The 14,052-nt window shown below is 35.0% G+C and overlaps 2 protein-coding genes across 3 annotated transcripts; both read left to right on the top strand.

Moving 5' to 3' along the window:
- The first annotated feature begins 1,023 nt into the window (after positions 1-1,023).
- Positions 1,024-4,485, top strand: LOC110640227 (UDP-galactose/UDP-glucose transporter 4). The gene is made up of 7 exons (XM_021791456.2): positions 1,024-1,421; positions 1,884-1,912; positions 2,007-2,208; positions 2,304-2,546; positions 2,641-2,742; positions 3,385-3,492; positions 3,975-4,485. The coding sequence occupies exons 1-7, from the start codon at positions 1,296-1,298 to the stop codon at positions 4,206-4,208; spliced, it is 1,044 nt and encodes a 347-aa protein (XP_021647148.1). The 5' UTR covers positions 1,024-1,295; the 3' UTR covers positions 4,209-4,485.
- A 1,383-nt stretch (positions 4,486-5,868) lies between these two features.
- LOC110640223 (uncharacterized) lies at positions 5,869-13,976 on the top strand. 2 transcript variants are annotated; one of them, XM_021791452.2, is made up of 9 exons: positions 5,869-6,064; positions 9,443-9,594; positions 9,869-9,956; positions 10,055-10,607; positions 11,322-11,375; positions 11,894-11,991; positions 12,210-12,335; positions 12,617-12,706; positions 13,552-13,976. In XM_021791452.2, the coding sequence occupies exons 1-9, from the start codon at positions 6,005-6,007 to the stop codon at positions 13,669-13,671; spliced, it is 1,341 nt and encodes a 446-aa protein (XP_021647144.2). In that variant the 5' UTR covers positions 5,869-6,004; the 3' UTR covers positions 13,672-13,976. The 2 variants fall into 2 exon arrangements, with proteins under 2 accessions (XP_021647144.2, XP_021647145.2); XM_021791453.2 differs by lacking the exon at positions 5,869-6,064 and adding an exon at positions 9,223-9,363.
- Positions 13,977-14,052: the final 76 nt, after the last annotated feature.

Genomic DNA, 14,052 nt, shown 5'->3' with positions numbered 1-14,052 from the left:
AAAATAAAAAAATATTTATTTTTCTTTTCTTTATATTTTTTTTCTACCTCTTTATTTCACTAAAAAACAGGAGCTAATTAAAAAAAAAAAGCGTGGAAATCGGGAAATTTTGCCATGTGAGACTCCTTAAATGAGACAATTAGCAGCATGTCACCTTAGTTTGCCAGCTGGAACAGCAAACTACACGTGGCACATAAAGAGAACAAGTTAAGTCGCTGCACGAGGTCAGTATTACTGCTCCAAGTCCCAATATCTCGCGATATTTCGTAAGAGCGAGAATCCGTGATCTGGCTACAATCCACGATTTTCGAGTTCGCTGGTAATTTCTTATTCTTTATCACCTTTTATCTCTTTTAAAAGCTTTTAATTTTTAAAAATAAATAAAAATTAATTATTTTGCTTAATTTGTAATAATTAATTTTTGCCTAATTTAATATTTATTAATCATAATAATTTTTAAAAATAAAATATTTTTAAAAATAAAATATTTTTAAAAACATATTAATAGCATAATAAATTTGAAATAAAAAAATAAATATGCAATTATTATTATTTATTATATTTTATCTTAAGCTCCATCATTAAATTTTTCATTATCTTTATATGAAAATATTTTTTTTATATTTTTACATTATCTATTATATTATATTTTTTTCTTTTTTCATATAATATAGTATTAAAAATTTCTCAAATTGTAAATAAATGTTTGCACATATAAATTTTAAAAGGCATGAATATCAAATAACACTTTAAAAAATATTTTTAATAATAATAATAATAATAATATTTAAACAACATTTAAAAAAATAAAAATGTACTCATCGTTGGCAGGCAACCAGTGCCCAAAACAAAAAGCAGTATAATCTGATCATATATCGTGATTAGTTATCTCGGGAGAAAAATTAATCCGAGAAACCCGTAATTCTCCTAATTCCTCAACGTGTCGGGATGTGTGAGTCACCGGGGTCCCGAGAGTCCTCTTCGATGTTTCTTTCGTCTTTCTTAAAACACCTTCTCTGCTTTCCAGCCCAACGCCAAATAAACCCAAACACCGCGTGTGCTCTCTTTCTCTTCGCTTCTCTTCTCCTCTTTCAAGAGGGAGAGAATTTTGATGCTTTTTCACCTCAGCCTTCTATACCTTTCTTCTCCGATTCAACAAACCAAACCCCTTTTCATACTTTCTCATGCGCCGCTAATACAAGCAAGCAATCTTTTCCTGAGAGACCCTTTTGGACTTTTTGGCGGTTATACTCTAGTGAAGTTGATTTTAGCGATCAGGATTTGGGGACAGAGATATGAGGGGCGAGGATCAATCGAGGTCTCTGTTCGGCATTTCTCTTTCTGATCGACCTAAATGGCAGCAATTCCTTATCTGTTCTTCTGGGTTCTTCTTTGGTTATCTTGTTAATGGCATTTGTGAGGTTTGTTTAATGCATTTGTTATTGTTTTGTTTTCATTCGGGTTTTTCTTTTTCTTACTGTGGGCTTTTTTTTTTGTTTGACTTTGATGGACAATTCTCATTTGGTGTTTTTTTTTTTCTTATTTTTTTCTCTGTGTGCATTTTTTTCCTTTTGGTCTGCTCTGTTTGGTCGCTGAGAAAATGATTTTTCTAAAGTTGAAAAGCAAACTAGTTTGGAGACTTGTTGACATGACGGAAAAGTATTAAAAATAATTACTTACTAAAACCCTCTCTTCTCGCTCATATTCTTTTTCTCCTCAACCAAACAGGTGATTCAATGGCATTCTTAAGCTCATTGTTGTGTCAAAAATGAGATGCTCTTTTCTTGTTCTTTGTGCGCTGTTTTATTGGTATTGAATTCTTCTTTTATCTAGGTTTTTATGAATATTCATAGATTTGATAATTCTTCTCTGGTCAATTTCAGGAATATGTGTATAACCGGCTTCAGTTCAGGTCCATCACCTTCCTAAACCCAATATAACTTTGTGACTAGTTCTCTTCTGTTTTTCAAATTTTAAGCGTAACCATTTGCTATTTTCGATTTCAGCTATGGCTGGTATTTCACTTTTGTGCAAGGATTAGTGTACCTGGTGCTCATATACTTTCAGGGTTTCACCGTTAAGCAAATGGTGAACCCATGGAAAACTTATGTGAAACTCTCTGCTGTCCTTATGGGTTCTCATGGATTGACCAAGGGTTCCTTGGCCTTCCTTAACTATCCAGCCCAAATCATGTTCAAATCAACCAAGGTTAATTTAGCTCGATGCATAATTTCTTAACAATGTTATTTGTCTTCGTGCCTGCTGCTTTCTTATATGAGTCTGCATGATTTTAACAATTTTAGGTACTACCAGTCATGGTAATGGGTGCATTTATTCCAGGCCTGAGAAGGAAATATCCATTTCATGAATACATCTCTGCCCTGCTTCTAGTTATTGGTCTGATTCTTTTCACCTTAGCAGATGCTCAAACTTCACCAAATTTTAGTATAATTGGTGTTATAATGATCTGTGGTGCTTTAGTTATGGATTCTTTAATGGGGAACTTGCAAGAAGCAATTTTTACCATGAATTCTAGCACAACTCAGGTGAGTACGATTTCTCTGGTAAAAGAATGCAATGCTGATTTGACAATACTTCGCTTTCTCATATTGATCTCTATTACATTGCTTTTCCTAACAGATTGAGGTGCTATTCTGCTCAACAGTAGTAGGTTTGCCTTTCTTGATTCCACCAATGATCTTGACAGGGGAGCTGATTAAGGCCTGGAATTCTTGTTCTCAAGTAAAGAATTTTGCCATTATTTTAATATCTATATTTATATCCATATATAAATATGCATTTGTGTATGTCTATTCAATTTGTTTTTAAAAGGTTTGTACACTGTTATGATTTTAATAACATTTTAATAACAATGATTTTGGAGTGGTGTCACACTAACGTGCCGGCCATTCACAGCTAAAAGTTTAACCTTGGAGAAATCAATGGTCCCGCTTGATCAGTGTATATATATATATATATTTTGGTGAATAGGATATGCTGACTTATGCAAGCTTCAAGTGGTGATTTTTATAATTGAAGGTTCTCAAGTGAGAATGGACCCTGCAACAAAATATTGAAAATATGTAATAAATCTTATCATAACAAAAGGGAACAGTAAAGCTGTGCTTCAAGAGATACAGTGTGTGTGTGTTACACTTAAGGATTGAGTGCAATGGTGGAAGACAAAAATTAATGGGCTTTCGTGGATGGAATAGAAACAGATGAGGATTATTTCTATTTTGATTACTTGTTATGCTTGTTTGGTGTCTTCTTGATTAAGATCAAGAGCAACAATATATGAAATTTTGATTTGTTGTATAGTTTAAGTCTTTGCTACATTTGTTGTTTATACATTTGGAGTAATCTGTTTTGTGTCAATTGCAGCATCCTTATGTGTATGGGGTGCTAGTATTTGAAGCAATGGCCACATTCATTGGGCAAGTGTCTGTTTTATCTCTCATTGCTATTTTTGGGGCTGCAGCCACTGCCATGGTATGTATATTTTTAGCCTCCCATATTTTGATTTTGCGTTTTTTCCTATAATTTTACATTTATTGTCTACTGGACTACTAGTTTAATACCATACTTGGAGGACTAGTTGGGCATTCCGCTGCTTTTTGGATGGTTTTGAGATGATTGCATTGTGCTTTTAGGAGAAAAACTCGATTACATTACATCCATGGGCCATGAAATAGTAGTGGTGGACATAACTGTAGAGCCAAGCTTTTTTTTTTTTTAAGTGTTGGCTTTCAGGGCACCTAATGAATATATAATGTTTAATTTTCTCATCTTTTGCTGTCAATTGTGATGTCTGATATTTATTTTTAACTGTTTAATATTATGGGAATTTGAAACATTCCATGGTCATAACAAAAAATGCATTAGAAATTCTCCTTGTTGGACTTTTAAGGGCTGTATTGCGCAATTTCCACAGATATATCTAACTTCTGGATTTGATTGCTGCTTTCGTGCAGATAACAACAGCTAGAAAGGCAGTCACCTTGTTACTGTCATACATGATATTTACGAAGCCATTAACGGAGCAGCATGGGACAGGGCTACTGCTCATAGCCATGGGAATAATATTGAAGATGTTGCCAGATAACAAACCCCCCAGTAAGCAGGGGAAGTCACATTTGAAAGAAGATAAAAGTCATGTTGATAATAGAGAAGGTGAAGAAGATGAAGAAAATCAGCCCTTAGTGTGAAGAATGAAGATCAAGCTCATAATTTATTTGTTCTTTTCTTTCTTTCTTTCTTTCTTTCTTTTTGCTTCTAATCTAATATTTGGTTTCTCATTACACTCGAGGGGTAGTCAGAGGATAGAAACAACAAAAGTATATCGGGGAAGAAGAAAAGAGAGTATAGTGAAGTTAGCCAAAAGCCAGTTGTAATGTAAAATGATGGGGTGAAATTAATTTTTTTTACAAAAAGTTTTTTGAAAACTGAATTTAATTTATTAATTACAAGAGCAATCTTTTGTCATCCTTTAGTGCTGGCTTGAAGTGGGTATTTGCTGTTTTCTTGGTTTTGTTTTCAATACATATATTAAATAATGTTTTAGATTTAATGATTGATTAAGTCCTTGTATTACCTTTTCTTTAGTTGGCTGAAAAGTCTAATTACATGCTCGGTGGCTTAATGAAAATGGTTTAATTGCATAGGATTCTTCATCTATTGGATAATTGGCCATTTATGAGTTGGCCCAGGCTTAGCCTAGTAGACAAGACGTCACTCATCCTGCTGACAAAAAAAAAAAAAAAAGATTGGCCATTTATGAGATGAAACTTGTTGGCAGTTTGTAGGATCAATCAATACTTGTTCGTTCAAGATGAAAAAGGCAGCAGACAGCCTGAACCCTCATTGCCCTTTTGATATGGTGTCCATTCAACCAAAGCTGCTTCAGCTCCATTTGCAGCAAAATCTTTTTAGCCTTTCTTTCTTGCTTGCTTAAGCTGTATCATGGATTTAAGTTGATTTAAAAATTAATAGTGAATATCATAATTTAAAATAATAACACTATTTAAGTTGATGGGGGATATAAGGAAGATGTTAGTCATAGGATTAAAGTCAGATGGTTGAAATAGAGAAGTGCAATGAGACTTTTATGTGAACGTAAAATTCTCAATAAGTTGAAGGAAAATTTTACCTTACAGCTATACGATCGGTCATGTTATATAGTAATGAGTGTTTGACACTGAAAGAATCGTATGTGTTTAAGATAAGAGTTGCGGAGATGAGAATATTAAGGTGGATGAGTGATCATACTAGATTAGATAAAGTCCGTAATGAGAGTATTAGAGAAAAAGTAAGAGTGGTATTAATTGAGGATAAGTTGAGATAAGAGAGATTGAGTTAGTTTAGTCATGTGAAGCGTAGATATACGGAGTATCCAGACAAGTAGAGTATATTAAATTAAATGATAGAAAGAAAAGAAAGTTAAACATAAACTGACTTAGAATAGAGTAGTACAATACCTACATATTTTTTAGGATTTAATCTAAAATCGTTTAGAATAAAAAAAGAAAATTTGTATAATTGATCTCAAATTTTTAGAATAAAAATCTAGTTGAGTTGAGTAATATTTATTCTTAAATTAAGCGTGCGCCAGCCCCATTCAAGTAAATTTTTCCACGTGTGCGTACAGGCCTAAGCCCATTGAGGACCGTTGCGTGGCTGTGTAACTAGCGGAGAGGAGAGCAGACAGAGAACCGACCCGCTAGACGAGCCCGAATTGACGAGACATCGAATGGTTCCAATTGAAAGTTATTTCCCCACCTGATCGGACGGCCAAATATTATCCCCACTTTTAATTAAATTAATGTCTAATATATACATATTTTTAAATAAAAGCCACTCCTTTTTAGCATGGGCACAGAGTATTATTAGCCTGAAATAAAAGCCAAAAAAAAATTTCAAAAAAGGTAAAAACACTCATTTTTTGGCTCTCGCTGCTGCTTTTTCAATCCTCACCGTCACCGATACGCAAGAAAAGGGAAAAATAATGAAAGGAGCCAAACGTTTCGCCGTCTCGGACTCGGCGCCGGACACTAACGACACGACTGTGCGCTTCTCTCTCTTTTTTGGTTCACCTTCGTTTTCTTATTTTGGAGCTCTAAAAAACCCTAATTTAGTTCTCCTGTTCTATCAGATTAATATTTTGTCTTCTATCCTTTTCTCTCTTTTAAGCTGTGATATGTAGTTTTAGGAAGTAAAAATATGCATTAAGGTTAATATGATTTTTTTTTTTTTTTGATGGTGGGGACGGCTTGGAAGCTTTTAATGCGTGAATTGGTATTGGTTTTTCGTTTTCTTAGGTAATATAGGTGAAATCAGGTTAAATGATTTGATAAATATATTTTTGGCTGCTAGATAGTAGGCTTTGATATCATTGATAAAGTGTAAACGGTTTTGCTTTGTTCAGCTGGTATTGGATCGAGCTTCGAGCTCGATGCCATCTTTGCTTTCAGTTTGTAGCTGCTCTCAGGACTTTGAGCAGTATTCAAGAAAGTTAAGTAGAAGTCGTTGTATAAATTCTAAATGGGATTCCATTTCTTTATATGGGTGAAAATTTGTTGGTACTTTTAATCAAATTAAGATCGAGTATGCTAATGACGGTTAGAATTTTCTGTTTTGATATTCTGCATTCAAAGAAGCACTATGTTGGGGTATTAGAGTTTGCTTTTCAAGAATGTGGTAGAGTTACCCATTTTTTTTTATGGAGACTTAAAAGAAAAGTTCACCACAGGGAAATGCAACTCAACTAAGACTTTATCCAAAAAATTTGGGATCGGCTATATGTATTTGCTTTCTCTACTCTAAACGATTTTGGGTTAAATCCTCGGAAATTTGTAATACTTATGGGTCATGTTGTCTACTTTCCTCTAAGTCAATAGGTCTTCTAAGTCAATTTAGGTCTGCCCCTCTAATGTGCTCTACTTGTCTAATTGGAGCCTCTGTATGTCTACGCTTCACATGACTAAAACACTACTACCATATAATATAGCCGGTCGTATGGCTGGATGGTAAAATTTTCCTTTCAACTTATTGGGAATCTTGCGATTATATAAAACTCACGTGGCACATCTCCACTTCAACCATCCGGCTTTGATCCTATGACTAACATCCTCTTCACATCCCCTATCTACTTGAAGGACTGAGCCGAGATATTTAAAGTGATTATTTAAAGTGATTACTCCATCCAAACTAACTCTTTCCCTATCACCAGTTTGGCCTTCACTGAACTTGCAATGCATGTATTCTGTCTTCGTTCTACTTAACTTAAAGCCCTTTGACTCTAAAGTACTTCTCCAAAGCTCTAGCTTTCTATTGACTCCTTCTCGCGTCTCATCTATTAGAACAATATCATCAGCAAACATCATGCGCTAAGGAATACTCTCTTGTATATGTTTCGTCAATTCATTTAAAATTAATGTAAAAAGGTAAGGGCTTATAGCTGATCATTGGTGTAATCTAATTGAGATCGGAAAATCTCTTGTGTCCCCTCCCACTGTGCGCACAATAGTAGTTGCTTCTTCATACATATCTTTCAACACTTGTATGTACCTGATAGATACCCTCTTTTGTTCTAACACGCTCCATAGGACATCTCTTGGAACACTATCATAAGCCTTCTCCAAATCAATAAAAACCATGTGTAGATCTTTCTTCAAATCTCTATATTTCTCCATCAAGCTTCTAATGAGAAAGATCGCTTCCATAGTTGAACGACCGGGCATGAAGCCAAATTGATTGAGATAGATAGAAGTATCATGACGTAGTCGATGCTCCACAACTCTTTCCCACAACTTCACAGTATACCTCATAAGTTTAATTCCCCTATAGTTCGAGCAACTCTGTATGTCTCCCTTATTTTTAAAAATAGGTACTAAAATACTCCTCCTCCATTCATCAGGCATTTTCTTTGAGTTTAGAATCTTATTAAATAATTTAGTTAACCATGTCACTCCCATATCTCCCAAACACTTCCACACTTTAATTGGTATTCCATCAGGTCCACAGGCTTTACCCACTTTCATTCTTTTAAGTGCTTCATTTACTTCTAAAAATCTAATCATTCTGGTATAATTTATATTCTTTTCTATCGTTCTATAGTCTGTATTCATGCTATTACCATTTTGACTATTATTAAAGAGATCATTAAAATAATTTTTCCATCTTTCTTTAATGTCCTCATCTTTCACCAACAATTTTCCTTCTTTATCCTTAATGCACCTAACTTGATAACTTGATTGAGATCTTGACATTTCCTTTCTCTCATTTTTGCTAATCTATAAATATCTTTCTCCCCTTCTTTAGTTTCAAGTTTCTCATATAACTTTTCAAAGGCTGTGCTCTTGCTTGACTAACTGCCTTTTTTGCCTCTTTCTTTGCTATATTGTACTGTTCATATGTCTCATTATTATCACATTTAGGTAATTTCTTATACCATTCCCTTTTTCTTTTCACTGCCTTTTGTACTTCCTCATTTCATCACCATCTCTCTTTTGAGGGTGGTCTATGTCCTTTAGACTCTCCAAGTACTTTTCTAGCTACTTCTCTAATCTTTGATGCCATCTGTATCCACATATCATTGGCCTCCATATTCAGCTTCCATGCTTCGGACTCGAGAAGTTCATTTTTGAACTTCACTTGCTTTACTCCTTTGAACTCCCATCACTTTGTTCGAGCTACCCTATTTCTTTTGACCTTACTTGAATTGTTCCTAAACTTGACATCCAAGACCACTAACCGATGTTAACTTGTTAAAGCCTCTCATGGAATGACCTTGCAATCCTTGCATAGAGCTCTATTTGTCTTCTTGGTTAAGAGAAAGTTGATTTGGCTTCTATGTTGCCCACTTTTGAAAGTCACTAAATGTGACTCTCTTTTTATAAAGTAGGTATTTACTAGTATTAGGTCGTATACCATAGCAAAATCCAGGATGCTTTTTTCCTCCTCATTTCAACTGCCAAAACCAAAACCTCCATGAACATTCTCATAGCCTTGCCTATCACTTCCTACATGTCCATTCAAATCTCCACCAATGAAAATATTCTCTTCATTTGGTATGCTTTGCATTAAATCATCCATCTTCCTAGAACCTTTGTTTACTCTCACTATTTAGTCCTATTTGTGGGGCATAAGCACTAACTACATTTATTGTTTTTCCTTCTAGTACTAGCTTTACTAGTATAATTCTATCTACTACTCTTTTCACAGCTATTACAGCGTCAAATAATTTTTGTTAAGAGAGGGCTTCTTCAGTTCGCGATGTTGGGAAATAGATAGACCTTTGACTTGAGTATAGCGCCTATAAAACATGGAATTTATGATGTTTTGATATTCACAAAAAGCAAGAATGTACGTGTTTTTACCCTTTTTTCTTGAGGCTTCACTCTTGTTCTGGAATCTGAGTATATGAATTTCAATGACGTTGCAGTTCCGGAATGAAAGAGTAATGGCAGGATCCACTTTTGATGCTTATAGGGCAGAACCATCTCAACAGCAGTTGACTGCAACTGTACCATTGGATATGCGCCGGGCTGAGTCCTCTCGACAGCACGTGAGAGCTCTCAATACTCAATTTGCCAGGTCCACTTTTTTCTCCTGTATCACAACTTCTTTGATGTAATGATTTATTTCTAATAGTTTTACCTTCTGTATTGTTATTAATATTGACTAGAGGATTTCATCGGTTTATACATTCTTCTTTTGATGTATTTTATTATATTATCTCCTATTTATTTTTCAAATTCTATTAATGGGTCTATAATGAGGCATATGTTTCTCACTACTAATTTGCCTGTTTGTTTGTCCAAGATCTTATGGATTTTACTAAATGTCTGTTATCTTCTACTTGTAATAGTTGGGTGCAAGCACAACTGAAGAATCATCCAGATGAAATTTGGGAAGATGGGGTTCGAGACTACCTTGCTCATGCTTCAAACATTATGGTACTTAATTACTTTTTTAATCTACTTTAAAGGTGACATATATTACTCATTTCCTCTTTATTTATAGAAGCTCAGGAACTATTTTTCTCTTATTGCAGGAGAAGTTCAGTGATGTTGTGAACTGGCTCAAAGCAAATGCTGTAAAAGGAGGAACTGCCGCTGAATCCCTTGGTACTGAAAAGAAACTTGTGCCTGAAGTAAAGAACAATGAGAGTAAGTTATTCCAGGGCAAAATTGGATTTGTTTCACCGAGTACAAATACAAGCTTTACTGTGTCATGGAGCTCTGGCGTATTCTCCAATAATCAGAGTTCTGGAGGAGTATTCTCTAATAGCCAAAGCTCTGGTATGTTCAACAGCACCTCAAACTCTGGTTTATTCACCAACAGTCAAAGCACTGGATTATTCTTAAAGAGCCAGAGTTCTGGATTATTCTCCAACAGTCAGAGCTCATCACTTTCCTCTGCCAATCAAAGCAGTGGATTGTTCTCCACCAGTCCGAGCTTTGGGGGTTCTTTCAGTAATCGAAGCTCTGGATTGTTCTCCGACAGTCAGAGCTCTGGACTTTCTTCTGGTAATCAAAGCTCTGGCTCTTTTTCCAGCAATCAAAGCACTGGAGTGTTTTCCAGTACTTCAACCCCTATCTTGATTGGTAGGTGTTATACATCAGTTAAATTTATATTGGTTATGACTTGTAAATAAGTGGCTTAAATATGCTGAGCTGGAAATGTGTGCCTGTGAAAATGAGAAAAATACATTTGTGACAATGAAGTGGAGGCCATGCTCAAGAAAGAACCTCATTTAAGGTAGTTCTAATTCTGATGGATGGTGGAGGTGAATGTCTTTCATTCTAGGTTACAAAAGTTCTTCATATGGATTGTAAAGTTTACTAAAAAGGTATATCCAGAGGATCATGGTAGGGCTATTATAAATTATAAATCTTAAGCCAATTGTTTAGAGGTTCCAAATCTTCTAACTTTTGCTTAACTAGCCAGCTGTCTGCTAACTCTGCTCTCTTCGGCACTTCACAACTGTTTCTTTCTCCATTTGTTTTGGTGGACTAAGGCATATACACAAAAAGGAGGAAAAAGGAGTGGTGGTGTTGGAGTCACTAGGACTTGCATGCACAAACAATACTCAACTTTTGGATTTAAGAATGATGCTTATCTGGCTACTTGTAACCATATTTTCAACTAAGTTCATAAAGCCCATCACAAACCTTAGTTATTAAATTTAGAAGGTTACAACTAATAATCTCTGTTGTATGTATTAATAATTGCATTTTTAATATGGAGCTGAGCATGTTTCTTTAGTTAGCAATTGTGACATGAAGTCTGATTCTCTTCTTTTCTATCTTCTGTCTCAGGAGGTCAAAACATGGTTTCCACAAACCATAATGTGTCAGATGACGTCAATGATGGTGAGACAATGAAATTTTTTTTTTTTTTTTTGCAATTTTGTGATTCTCGAATTCTGTTATTTGAACTTAAACATTGTGGAGTCTGTTTTTCTTTAATTCTTTCTTCTCATCATCTTAGTGCAAAATATATAGTTGCAAAGTTTGCTCTTCTTTATTGCAATTCCTTGGGGTTTCATGTGATAATGATGTTTGAAAACAGGTTTTAAAGGCTTAAAATAGAATAGTTAGTAGTTAGGTTTCAGAACTGTGCTTCATGGTATTGATTTCCTTTCTTGATCCAACTTATCAACTTAGGCTTCATTTAAACAACTTATTTGCAAGTCTGTTAAAATTTTAACATTCAAAATAGAACAGGGTACTGTCATCAGTTACTTTGGTAAAATGTTCCTACATGCCCCAAAGGATGCATACCCCCCACCCACCTACTCAAAAAAAAGAAAGAATAAAAAACAAACACAGATAATAAGAAGCAGTTTGTGTTGATATTGAATTGAGCTGATCTTTCCCCCATTTATCAGAGAATGAACCAGAGCAACCCAGCAGCCCATCAGTCAAGAAGTCTGAAGAGAAGGGTATTGTTGTAGTCCATGAAGTCAAGTGCAAGCTGTATGTCAAGGTAAAGTATATCATTCTATATGCTTTGTTGGTGGCAGTCAAAGGCCTTTCTTTTTGGTTTTAAGTTATTGACTTTACCAATATCTGCACTAGAGGGAGGGGCAGAAGTATTTGAATAACTTGTGTTGGAAAAATGTAGCATTTCAAGTGCTGTGGCTTTTGATGTCATGCTTGTTTCGCATTCTGAATGCCTTTGGTTTTGCTCCTTCATATGTCCAGTCAAGTGATCCAGCAGATAAAGACACATGGAAAGACAAAGGTACCGGGCAGCTTTCTATCAAACGCAAAGAGGATGTAGCCAAGGGTACAAAAGAGTCGAAACCGACAATAGTTGTTCGAAATGATGTACGTTCCACTAAAGATTTATCTTGGATTCTAAAATTTTTATTAATGGTATAATCATTATCTGGTTGGCGTCAACAAGGCGCGGCCCCCACCCACCACCACACCCCCCCCCCCCCCTTCACCCCACTAGTCCTTCCTTTCTGATTGATTGGAAAATTATGCAATGTGTTTGTTAATAGGTGCAACATAAAGTTTACTCCAAACCATTTCTATTAAAACTATAAATGTTTCCTTTTGGCTGCATGTGTTGATTACTTTCTGCTCTGTTTTGCTGATGGCAGGTCGGAAGAGTGTTATTAAATGCTTTGCTATATCCAGGAATCAAGACAAATGCACAAAAGAATTCCCTTGTTGCAATATTTCATACTGCGGTAATGCTTGTTATGCTGAATATTTGCATTTTTGTGAATTTCCAATATTTTGCTAGGTTTTAGCTATGGCTTGTATATCATGTCCATGCCTCTTCTCTATTAGTATATTGTTTTTATTGTTTAGTTTAGTTTCAGGACTTCTTTAGGGATTATTTAGTCGAATAAATAGCTGTGTGCCTAGCTTGTAGCTTTTAAAGTTAGATGGAGGGTCTAGATTAAAAAGGTTTAGTCGTAATTAGGGGCCAGGATTTAATTTGTGATGTACTACTACTACTACTATAATCTATACCACATCACTGCATCTCAAGATTGAATATTAGTAACACTTGGAAGTGTGCTTATTTTCTGTTTTCCTGTGGAAAAGTGGTAAATATAAAATGCATTACTGTCAGCATGGGCACTGGGGTTAGGGACCGCCAAACTGCTAAAATTCTTTAGATAACAATTCTTTCCTTTTCAAACAGGGAGTTCATTTTTTTATCCGACTGAATTATGAGAACTCTTGACCTTTCACTACTTTTTGTGTCTGTTCATAGGTCCAACAGTTTTAACACTAGAATGGAATATATTAAATTTGTTTCACCAAATCAGTAACTACAATTTTTAAAAAATTTTTTGCTAAAAGCCATGAGGTTAATTATCGTGTATGTGAGAAACTCATTTTGTTCAAATATGAGATTCAATATTTATGCTTGTTTCTGATGGAGACTAAAAATGAGCTATTTGACTGGAATTTTCTATGAAAAGGTTATAGCATCAGTTGATAGAAATTATGGATAAGCCAGTTTTTGTTGGAGTACTTTGTACTAAATGCTATATCTTGAAACTTGAATTGGCTTTTGTAGGGCGAGGATGGTGGCAACAGTGATAACGTTGTGGCACGCACCTTCTTAATTAGGACAAAAACAGAGGAGGATCGAAATAAATTGGCAACAGCAATACAAGAATATGCTCCTGCATCATGATGGTAATTGTATGACATGATTCTCAAATTTTGCAGTAATCAAGCTTATTAGGAACTAAGCCAACTTATGGGAGCCAAAAATAACCGGGGTCAATTTTCATAATTTGGACCCCATTAATCAATTGTATTTAAATTACTTGTACCATGAGAGAAGAAAAAAAAATATCTCGTTTCTGATCTTAAAACTATAGCTTATATGGCATGTTTTCTCGTTAAATATTGGATAGCGGTTTCCATTTGTAATTTTGACGAATGAGAGCATCTGATCAATACTTCTCATTCAAGCAATGAAAATTGGTTGTGATTGATGGATTTGTCGTCAGTCCTTTTGTACTGGCATGTTTCTAAAGGCTCGTGTCAGGTTTGCTCTTACCTCGGCTTT

Source organism: Hevea brasiliensis, chromosome 16, assembly GCF_030052815.1.
Source record: "Hevea brasiliensis isolate MT/VB/25A 57/8 chromosome 16, ASM3005281v1, whole genome shotgun sequence".
Classification (NCBI taxonomy): Eukaryota; Viridiplantae; Streptophyta; class Magnoliopsida; order Malpighiales; family Euphorbiaceae; genus Hevea; species Hevea brasiliensis.
The sequence above is the reverse complement of the archived record's forward strand: the minus strand, read 5'-3'. Positions and strand labels throughout refer to the sequence as shown.